Raw genomic sequence first — 11,510 nt, 5'->3', positions numbered from 1 at the left:
GCCACCTTAGGTGTACGTGGCTGGCGCCTTAGCCGGTTGAGCTATAGGCGCCGAGCCTTGCTCATTTTTCTAATGGGTTGTTTTCCTTTTTCTTGTAATCATGGTATCTCCCCGCCAGGTTAAGTATTGTTTTCCTTTTTCTCATTGATTCCCAGCAGTTATTTCTATATTCTGTATACCAGTCTTTTGTATTACAAAGACCTCGTACTCTGCGGCTTGTTTTAGTTTTTCTCCATTTTCTAGTTTATTTTGCTTCATCCCAGACCAAAAGATTCTAAAGCTCTTTAAGCTTTTTGGTTAAACAGACAAAAACCCAACTTGGATGTGTCAGAGTAAAAGCTGCTGCTCTCTCCTGTTCTACTGAATTTGTGTTCATCATTTCTGATAATGAGTCTTACCAGATATACAAATAAGAAGTACTCTTATGCTGTTTAATGTTCAGGTTCTGGCTAATAAGAAGACAAAATTCTTTGGTGGCAATTCTCTATCTATGATTGATTACCTCATCTGGCCCTGGTTTGAACGACTGGAAGCAAGCGAGTTAAATGAGTAAGCCGTATCAATGTTTGTGTATAATTTAGAAGGACTGTTGAAATAGTATTTTCCTAAACAAAAGTTAAAATATTTAATACAAGTGGTCTGAGTGGAAAAAAAAAAAACCAGACAGGAGAGTCTTGGGCTATCCAGAGCATGTCACATATGCCTACACTCATTACTTTCTATATCTAGGGTATAGGGGATTCCTGTGACATGAAGTAAAATGCTTCAAAATTTACTACTTCTGGATTGGCGCCTGTAGCTCAAGTGGCTAAGGTGCCAGCCTTATATACCAGAGCTGGCGGGTTCAAATCCAGCCCGGGCCTGCCAAACAATAATGACAACTGCAACCAAAAAATAGCTGGGCATTGTGGCGGGTGCCTGTAGTCCCAGGTACTTGGGAGGCGGAGGCAGAAGAATCACTTGAGCCCAGGAGTTGGAGCTCCTGTAAGCTGTGATACCACAGCACTCTACCCAGGGCAATAGCTTAAGGCTCTGTCTCAAAAAAAAAGAAAAGAAAAGAAAAAGAAATACTTTTAAGGAAATACGATAAAAGGTTAGAGGAAAACAAAATGGAACTGCATAGTGATCATGATGATATATGGGAGACTGATGCCATTCCAGTTGAGCTAGTCACACCTTTCATCCTTTCTGTCTCTCACAGGTGCATAGACAGTACTTCAAAACTTGGACTCTGGATGGCAGTCATGAAGGAAGATCCCACAGCATCAGCCCTCTTAATTGATGCGAAGAGCTATAAAGGTTTCATAGATCTCTACTTACAGAATAGCCCTGAGGCCTGTGACTATGGACTCTGAAGGAGGCAGGAGTTAGCAATAAAGCTATGACTGACATATTGCTTCACTAATATGAGTAATAACATTCTTTTATTTTACCAAGTGCTCTCACATCTCACTGGATCGTTTTCTCTGACTCATTTGATATCATGACCTAACCGTGGATCTTCTCAAGGCCCCCTACAGAAATGTAAATGTATTTCCTATCGCAGGATGCTCAAGTGGCTCTGATGGTTCTGTCACGGCATATGCTGAAAACCTCCAAATCATCATTTCTAGTGAAATCTGGACTAGCTTTCTAACTGCTCATAGGAAATTTCTGCTTGGATACCTTGTTACCATTTCAAGAGATGCCTTTTCAAGCTTCTTGTCTTCTGGTTTCTAAGTTGAGAAACTTGCAATTCCTCATCCTTTCCTTCCCATCACTGAATTTCACTCCCTCTCTTATTCCTATTCCGACCACTAAAGACCAGACCTACACTACTTAAAGCTATCTGACTGGGTGGCCTTCTCTTTGGTCTCCCAGACTCCAATCTCTAACCCCTTCAAATCCTTCCTACCAAATCCCATGTGCTGGGCACATGGCTGGTATTTCGTATATGTAATTTACACAATGTGTAGATCACGTCAGTCAATTCAGTACATAAGGCTGGAGAAGTAATAAGTACTATATTATGCCATCTTCCATACAGCTATGTAGCCGACTGAGTTTCTCACATCACCTTCAAGAGAAGGTAGGGCAGAATGGAGAGCATCAGATTAAGTGAGGCCTTCAGATGCTGGCAGAAAGATCTGGAGAACCCACTCAGCACACTACTCTTGCCATCAGAATTAGGGGGCCGTTGGCCCGCCCCAACAGTCTGATTCCCTCCACTTACTTTCAAGTTTGCCCGTGAGGAAAATCTCTAAATGATTAGTTCTTAAACCTAAGAGCGCTTAACAATCGCCAACGGCTCACTGCTGCATTTCTGAGTCAGCAAGTGTGGGGTGGCCCCGAAGTCTCTATTTGAGCCCCCGGCCCTGCCGTGATGCAGGTGACACGGGGGCGGCACCCCCGAGAGACAGACCGCTGACTTCACAAAGGGCTGCTGCCGCCCACCTTCGGCGGCCGCCCACGCCTTGGCTTCCGGCGGACTGCCTCTGTCGCCGTCCGCCTGCCCTGACCGCTCTGACCTGGTGGCTCCCGGCGGATTTCCAGTCGGCTGTGGAGTCTGGTGCTTGAGTTCCACGACCTAAGTTACCAGTCTTCCTCTGCCGCCAGCTACTAGCAAAAGCAAAGACCCTCCGCAACTCCGGAATCCAGGAGCATGTAACACGGCCACCTATTGGCTCAGCTCCGCGCGCTGGGCGGGCACTTCCAAAAGCTTTGAGGATTGGCTGGAACGTCGGGCACCGCGGCCAGTTGGCGGGTAGGATCGCGTACGGAGGGGCGGTCCCCGTCTGAGCCCCGCCTCTCGGCTGCGGCAGCGGCCGCTCCGGGTAGAATGTCTTCTGTCCCGAGCGCTGAGGTCCCTGGAACGTGTGTCTCTTTTCGCCCCCACCGGGTGGGTCGGGCAGGCCTGCGAACTAAACAGGCAAGAGGAGTTTGAGGTCAATTCTGAAACTTGAAATTTTCACGAATTTTGGGTTCCATGATAAGATTGCCAACTTAAAATTTTGCCTAACTCTTTCAAACGTTTGCCAGTATTCTTACATCAAAGAATTTCACAGATACAAACAAAAAAAGCACAAGGGATATAATCTAAGAATAAAGAACAGGTTTTTACACCTGTTAAATTGTTCTTACTTTTCTAATTTGGGTGGAGACAGGGGAGAACCAACCCAGATCACCAGTTCGCAGCCCCTCCTAGGGCACCGCTACTTTAGCTACGCCACGTGGTTAAGGGCACGAGTAGGCAGGAGAATTTGGTTTGGGGGTATATCTTTGTCTTTGTGAAAACTATGAAAATCTTCCCTGCTACATCCAAATAATAATAAAAATAATAACAGCTAATGTTGAATGCTTATTAGGTAACAGACACATGATAAGCATTCAATGCTTCTCATCCAATGTCTGTATTAAACCTTCCCAAACCACATGATGTATTAGTACTATTAGCTCCAAATTGCAGATGGAACATTAGGACATAGAAAGTTGGCATTTGCACAAGGTCACCTAGCTAGTAAATGCTGAAGAGGACATTCAAATCCAGCTAGAGTCTGAAAGACCATTCTAGAGATAAAAGATCACGCACGTGGTACTGCACAGTCTCTCTCTTTCTCTCCCCCCCCCCTTTTATGTGGGCATCATGCTCACAAAAACCTCAAACTCTTGGGCTCAAACGAGCCTCTTGCCTCAGCCTCTGGAGTAGCTGAGACTACAGGTGCCCACCACTATGCTCAGCTAATTTTTCTATTTTTAATAGAGACGGGGTCTTGCTCTTGCTCAGGCTGATTTCCAACTCCTGGGCTGAAGCAGTCCACCCTCCTCAGTCTCCCAGTTCCCAGGCTCAAGCAGTCCACCTGCTTCAGCCTCCCATGGTGCATGAGCCACCTAGCCTGGCCTGCATGGTTTCTTTTTATTCAACAAGTCTCTGATTGTATCTACCTTTTTCACCACATCACTATTATGCCTAAGATTTAACAGAAAGTGTTCCTTTTCCAAATTCAATCTGTTATGTTTGATTTTACAAATACTTTACTTTTGCTGATTTCAGGATCCTGAAAATTTGCTTTTGCTTTTTCAAATGTTATATCCAAATGTAAAAAATAATTGGGGAAGGGTATCCTCAGATTGTAAAGGAAAATAGGAATAGGATAGCAGAATCAAGTACTTAAAAAGAAAGCCTCCTTTGAACTCAACTTTAACTCATGGCAGGATGAAGTCCCTCCCCTGACAGCTTTAGTAATATGTCTCCAAGACATCTTCATTAGAACACAGGATTGCCTATGATCTTCACCTTCTCAAAACTAGTCCCTAATATAGGCATATTTAAGAATAGACCCTTTTGCCCCACTTATCCAACTCTTTGAACTTGGTGAACAATAACAGAGCACCCAGTAAAATAATGTTTAATTTAAATTAGGCTTATGAAATATTAAAAGGAACATCTTCCCGTTTCTGCCACTATGAGACTTGGCATGACAAAAACTTCTTGAAAAATTGCCAAATGCACAATGATGGCTGCAACCAAAAAATAGCCAGGCGTTCAGGTGGGCGCCTGTGGTCCCAGCTACTCGGGAGGCGGAGGCAGGAGACTCGCTTGAGCCCAGGAGATGGAGGTTGCTGTGAGCTATGATGCCATGGTACTCTGCCTAGGGGGACAGCTTGAAGCTCTGTCTCAAAAAAAAAAAGAAAAAAGAAAAATTGCCAAATGCAAATACTAGTCTCTCTTCACAAAATGTACTCAAATAAAGGAATTATTTCTTTGATGGCATTCTTTTCCTAGAAGGCTTAAGTCATTAATCACCCATGACCAAAGATCCTCACATTTTCAAAACAGATCCGATTATATTTCAGGTGTCTGGAAACCGATTCTGAGTAGATTTAATAAGGCCTTATTACAATTTGTTTTGTGTTGAGTGAGTTACTATAATAGAGGTGTAAACACGAAATAAAAACATAGAAGGAAACTTTGCAAAGAGGATTTCAAACACATTCTTATTGAGTCTTGAAAGGGAAATAAGGATAAACTTAAAGGTCATAATTAAATCTTTCCAGGGAAAATAATGTTTGTGGGTAAGATTAAAAACCACATTACTGAAATGTAGCCTGCAGCATTCAACCCATTCAATTGGCATTAAACTGCTAACTGGTGAAGTAAGTACTGTGAATTGAATTTTAATTCTAATGTGCTTGGCAACGCTAAATGGCAGTGCATTTCATCTTTATGGACACAAAACTGGAATGCATTATGCTATTAAAAATATATTCTTATTCAGTAGCATTTATCATTAATTTTGAAGTACACTGAACTCTTAGTATACTAATGATGTCCTGTGCCATTTGATTCAATGCAACACTCCCATCAAGTGGGTACAATTAGTGTTCTCATTTTGCAGGTGATGCAAGTGAAAGTCAAAAATGTTTGCTAGTTGCCTAAATGCCAAAGCCACATCTCAAAATCAGCCCAATTGGCTCCAGGGCCTGTTCTGAGAATCTTGACACTATATTGATTCCCTTCAGAGGAAAAACAGTTTCAATCCTTCTATCGTTGCTTCCCTAACTACACTAAATTGACTTGCATTGCAGAACTTGACTTCCCACTTACAAGTATACTTTTAATCTTTTTTGGGGGGTGGGGTTTTAGGGCAGCGCCTGTGGCTCAAAGGGGTAGGGCACCAACCCCATATGCTAGAGGGGGCGGGTTCAAACCCAGATCTGGCCAAAAATTGCCCCCGCCCCCCCAAAAAGTATACTTTTAATAAACAACATTTCCAACTCTCGGAGTTGGTTTCCTTTAATGGGTGCGAATGAGAGAAAAAAAGCACAAAATAAATTGTAATAAGGCCTCCAAATAGGTTTCCAGCCACCTGAAATCTACTCCAAATAGGTTTCCAGCCATCAGATCTGTTTTGAAAATGTGGGGATCTTTGGTCATGGGTGATTAATGACTTAAGCCTTCTAGGAAAAGAATGCTATCAAAGAGAAATACATCCTTTATGTACATCCTGATAGAAATACATCCTGTTTGGGCACAGTAGAAAGGTGGGTCCATGAATCTTCAAATTTACAAATGGAATTCCTAGTTTGGCCATTGCTAATGGAGTCATTGTAATATAGGCTAGAGATGGGTACAATATGGCCATCTGGCTAAATCTAGTCAATACTGGTTTTTGTATAGCCTGAGAACTAAGCATGGTTTTTACACTTTTAAATGGTTAAAAAATGTCAAAATACAAAATACAGTGTATGTGTGAGTGTGTTTATATATATATCCATCTATGGCTGTTTTTATACGACTAGGATAGGGTTGAGTAGTTGAGACCAGATGGCCTGAAAAGCCTAATGTATTTACTATCTGGAAAAAACGTTTGCCAACCATTGAGTCCATTGCATTTGGTACAGATTAAGGTACTGCTTGAGAGTGTTGCCAGGAGTCAAACTTCCAGGGTCTAATCCTCTTTCTTTTTTTTTTTTTTTTGAGACAGAGCCTCAAGCTGTCCCCCTGGGCAGAGTGCCGTGGCATCACAGCTCACAGCAACCTCCAACTCCTGGGCTCAAGCGAGTCTCCTGACTCTGCCTCCCAAGTAGCTGGGACCACAGGCACCCACCACAACGCCCGGCTATTTTTTGGTTGCAGCTGTCATTGCTGTTTGGCGCCCGGGCTGGGGATTCGAATCCGCCACCTTAGGTGTACGTGGCTGGTGCCTTAGCCGGTTGAGCTATAGGCGCCGAGCCAATCCTCTTTCTTCTACTTAGTAGTTCTGAGACTTTTGACAAGGGTCTAACCTTGCGCATCTCTGTTTACTCATCTTTTAAAATGGGATAATAATACAACATTCATAGGGTTTTTTTTTTCTTTAGAGACAGAGTCTCACTTTGTCGCCCTTGGTAGAGTGCTGTAGAGTCACAGCTCACAGCAACCTCTGGGTTAGGCAATTCTCTTGCCTCAGCCTTCCGAGTAGCTGGGATAGGTTTATTTTTAAGAATCATATGGGGTAATAATACACAGAAGGCACCAAATACATGCTAGTAATAAGTTATTCTGATTTTGAGATTTACATTCCTCTGTGGCCTTCCTTTTGATATATTTCTCTCAACTCCTTGAAATCTGCTTTCTTTATGTGAGAGATACATTTTTATGCCCAGAAATCTTCTATTTATCTATTTGGAGTTCTAATCTAACATGGTTTCTTGCTTCTATTTTACCATCTAAGTTTGTCCTTCTTGATCAAAATTAGCTTCCAAGTAGTAGTTATTATTCTATTACTTTATTTCCTCAAATGAAAAGGTGTCAGCGTTCTTTATTTCCTTAAATGAAAAGTTGTCAGTGTAATAAGTCAAGAACAAATTTGCCTTTTCCAACACCAAATTTCTTGCTGACATACATGTGTTCTCTATTCAGAGAACATTTATTTAAACATTTTTGCCATTCTTCAATTCTCATAAAGTGGTAACACATGACATATTTCTTTCTAAGTTTATCTCACATGAAATCACTGAATTACTTAGCAAAAAATGGAGTTGAACAGTAGCACCTGTGGCTCAGTGAATAGGGCACCAGCCCCATATACTGAGGGTGGCTGGTTCAAACCCGGCCCTGGCTAAACTGTAACAACAACAACAAAAATGAAAATGGCTTCTTTTACTTTGGGCAGCGCCTGTGGCTCAAAGAAGTAGGGCACCAGCCCCATATGCTGGAGGTAGCAGGTTCAAACCCAGCCCCGGCCAAAAACTGCAAAAAAAAAAAAAAAAGAAGTTGAGTCACTATTCTGAAGATTTTCAAAGATTCTTATTCAGTAGCAAAAAATGTTAGTACTGTTGACCAAGAAGTTCTGGATACTCCAAAGGCCAAAATACAATTAGGTTCTGGCATTTCAATGAAAGCTATTTATATTCAGCTAACATTTGTTGAGCAGCCATTCTGTGCCGTCTCATTTCCTGGAGTTATATGTCCACACTGTTATCAGCTTTAGAAGCCAAGATAAAGAGTTAGGCTTTGGGCTTTTAAAATTCTTCAACCCTACTGGCCAGTCACTTTGGGCAAGTAATTTAATTTTTCTGCGGCTGTTTTCTATTTTATAAAATAGGAGTAATACTAGTTGCCTGACTAACATGTTATGGGAAGCAACAAGAAAATTGAGTCATGTGAGAGAGACACATAATAAAAGACTTTTGTTTCCTTTATTACCTGTCAATTCCATAATATACATTTGTAAGTAATTTCCACTTCAGCTCAATCCTGGAAAATTAAAGGAATTATTTTTCGACCTGCTGAAATTCAAGATCTCAGCTTATGAGGTCAAAGCCAAGGCCAGCTACCTCCTTTATCTCATATAGATGGAAGATCTATGCAAGTATCCTCGGTATTTCTGGGCTGTTGGCAATGTGTCCTGCAGTTAGAGTCTCCTCAGAAATTTATTCTGGAGATGGGGGTAGGGAGAGTTCACAAATTGTTCTTTGCTACTACCTATCTTATTTTTCTTCAGTACCAGTTTTTCAGGGCTTGGGTAAAAGCTCACAAGTAGGGCCAAATCTAGGGTGAGGCCAGTGAGGTGTCTAGAGTGCAAAAATTTAAGGAGGCGTTCACTCTTAGGGGCATGCAATCCGAATAACTTTTTCTTTTCTATCCGTTATATTGTTGTTGTTGTTGTTGTTTGGCTGGGCACCTCAGGCATATGGGGCCAGTGCCCTACTCCTCTCCGTTTATTGTTAAGAAAGTCTGGAGCTTTTTAAGCTGTACATATTAATATATAGAAGATGTGGCCACTTGTTTTAGTGATGGAAGAGGGAGGGAGGACTCAGAATGGGAAAGAAAAAGTCATGGTTACCCTCGTCAATTTTTATTAAACTCCCTTGAAATCTAAGGGAGTTGGGGTTTAAATACCCATTCTTCACAGATTCGTGGGGGTGGGAGGAAGCCCCGCTCACATGTCTAAAGCAAGGAGTACCATTCAGATTTCTTTTTGTTTTTCCTCGCAGGCCCCTATTCTTGGGCTTCTGAGTGTGGGGCGATGTCTCCCTAGACTTAATCACCCCAGCGTCTGTCCCAGATCTTTTCCCCTCTGCCCGGCCAGAGCCCTTCATTCAAATAGGTGTTGAATTCGGGGCAGGCGGAGCGCGCCGGAGTGCGGCCTTCCCCGGAGCCTGCCTGCGTTAGCGTGGGGAGACGCCTGGAGACTATGGCCGGGGATGCGACCAAGGCTTTGGAGAAAGGTGAGTCCTCGACGGGGATCCCTGGGCTGGGGCGCCGCGTGACTGGGGATGTGGGCCCTGAAGAAGGGGCTGCCCGGCCTCGGCTGGGGGCGGGGAGGGACTTGGAGGGCTTCCTACGCCAGAGCCCAGCGTCAAGTGGGCTCTCTGGGACTTGGGAGACGGTGGGAGCGCACTTCCCTCCCGGGAAGCGAGTGATCCCCTCTCCCCACTGGTAAGCAGCCTCTCTTTCCGCCCTCCCACCGCCGCCCTGCAGGAAGCTGCCCCCCAGGGCCCGTCCCGGAGGGCCTGATCCGCGTCTACAGCATGAGGTTCTGCCCCTTTTCGCACCGGACGCGCCTTGTCCTCAGGGCCAAAGGCATCAGGTGAGAAGCGGGAGCCAAGCCGGCCCTGGAGCGGGGGACATATGTAAAATCTGCGACGTTCAGCTCAGATTTCAGAAAGGGCTCCCTGTGACTTTCTTCTGAGGCAAAGACAACACATGTTTAGTAAAGAAAGAGTTTTTCTTAAGTGCAAAACTCTTTTCGGAGCCATGTCTGCACGTGACACTTCCAGGCTACCGCAGAGCAAACTGAATAATAGGCTGGTGAACCGCCTCCATCTAGGAAGAACGCATACGGAGGGCTCTGCTGGCTGCTCCAGGGAATGTAGCCTCCCACCTGCAGCCCAGGTCAACTCTGTTCTTTCTTTTCCTTTTTCTTTTTTGAGACAGAGTTTCACTTTGTCCCCCGGGTAGAGTGTCGTGGCATCATAGCTTACAGCATCCTGGGGTCAAGGAATCCTCTTGCCTCATCCTCCCAAGTAGCTGGGACTAAAGGCACCAGCCACAACATCCAGCTATTTTTAGATATGAGTCTTGCTCTTGCTCAGGCTGATCTTGAACTCCTGAGCTCAAGCCATTTGCCGGCCTCAGCCTCCCAGAGTGCTAGGATTACAGGCCTCAGCCTCCCAGAGTGCTAGGATTACAGGCGCCTGTTCTTTATTGTACTAACTGCATCCAACAGTTTCTTATTTGTTCATCTTTCCTACCTCTAGCCCGTCAACACCTCCCCCCACCCCACATGCACACATTCTATCCTCCCCTTAAATATGAGTTTTTGAGGATAAGGACTCTCTCTTTTATTCATGTCCTAGAAGGTAGTGTGGCACATAGTGAGGGCTCAAAAAATATTTGTTGAATGATCAAACAATCATTCCAAGCAATGAAATAGAAGGAATGGCCAGGAAGAAGTATCTGGAAGGTTCCTCTACACCTGACAAGTGTATACATATCCTTCCAGAAGGAATTGTAGAAGGCTAGTTTCTGCAGGTCTGGATTTGGAAGGCCAGTGACTTTGCAAGGATGTGGGTGACCTGAAGCAGCTGGCATCCAAGCTGAAGCTGAGAATGTCACTGCAGGCTTCTGACTCTCCTCTTGAAGAGTCCATCCTCAGGGTGACTTCAGAGTCCAGACTGATGTCAGAGAAATACAAATAGAGATATGTTTTAAATAAAATTATATAATTCTACCTTGTTAAGTGTGTATAGGGCATATATTTCCAGATTCTTCCCTTTTGTTCTGATCAAGCTGGCCCTAAGGTTACTTGTTTTTGAGAAAAATAACAATAACTGGATGTTTTGCCCATTTGGCAACAAACTGTCATCTGAGGAACTGATGTAGACATTTTTTAGGGCAAGATTTCTCAACTTTGGCATTACTGACATTTTGGGCCAGATAATTCTTTCCTGTGGCAGAGCCATGGGTGCTGTCCTACGCCTTGCTGGATACTTAGCAGTATCTCTGTCCGTACCTGTTAGATAGCCAGAAAAGTCAACCACCACTCCTAGTTATCACAACCAAAAAACATCTCCAGACATTGCCATATGTCCTTTGTGGAGGAAGCCAAGAAACACTTCTGGATGACATCACCCCTTTAGGTTTTAAGACAAGTTTCTACACTGAGCAAAGAATGTTCCTGTTTGTCTCCTTTAACCTTTTTAAACACCCATGTGCATGTGTCTGGTAACTTTACTGTTATCTATTAACAATATTATTTCCAGAACTTCTAATAATAATGGTTAAGAAGAATAAAAAAGTTATGACATGCTATGTATTAGACACTACCCTAAACACTTTATATATATTCATTTATTTCATCATTACAATGATGGTAAGCGATGGGTACAATTCTTAGCCCCCCTTTTACAATTAAGGATCCTCCCTGAACACAGAGAGGTTAACGCTTTGGCTATGATTCCAAGCTAGACACTCTGATGCCAGAACATGTGCTCTTAACTGTTAACATTTACCATGTTCTTTTGGTTCCTCTTTTTTTTTTTTT

The 11,510-nt window shown here is 43.4% G+C and overlaps 2 protein-coding genes across 3 annotated transcripts in view; both read left to right on the top strand.

Moving 5' to 3' along the window:
- The window catches only part of GSTO1 (glutathione S-transferase omega 1), a 14,551-nt gene extending 13,146 nt beyond the window's left edge, over positions 1-1,405 (top strand). The window contains exons 4-5 of the mRNA XM_012803669.2: positions 443-549; positions 1,202-1,405. Of these exons, the coding sequence (XP_012659123.1) occupies positions 443-549; positions 1,202-1,355 (261 nt within the window). The 3' untranslated portion in view covers positions 1,356-1,405. The remainder of the gene's footprint in view (positions 1-442; positions 550-1,201) is intronic.
- Positions 1,406-9,154: 7,749 nt separating this feature from the next.
- GSTO2 (glutathione S-transferase omega 2) overlaps positions 9,155-11,510 on the top strand; it is an 18,985-nt gene continuing 16,629 nt past the window's right edge. For both annotated transcript variants that reach the window (XM_003787191.2, XM_003787190.2), the window contains exons 1-2: positions 9,155-9,192; positions 9,446-9,554. In XM_003787191.2, the coding sequence (XP_003787239.1) occupies positions 9,159-9,192; positions 9,446-9,554 (143 nt within the window). In that variant the 5' untranslated portion in view covers positions 9,155-9,158. The remainder of the gene's footprint in view (positions 9,193-9,445; positions 9,555-11,510) is intronic.

This window comes from Otolemur garnettii, unplaced genomic scaffold (genome assembly GCF_000181295.1).
Source record: "Otolemur garnettii isolate 467f Iridium unplaced genomic scaffold, OtoGar3 scaffold00021, whole genome shotgun sequence".
NCBI lineage: Eukaryota > Metazoa > Chordata > Mammalia > Primates > Galagidae > Otolemur > Otolemur garnettii.
The sequence above is the reverse complement of the archived record's forward strand: the minus strand, read 5'-3'. Positions and strand labels throughout refer to the sequence as shown.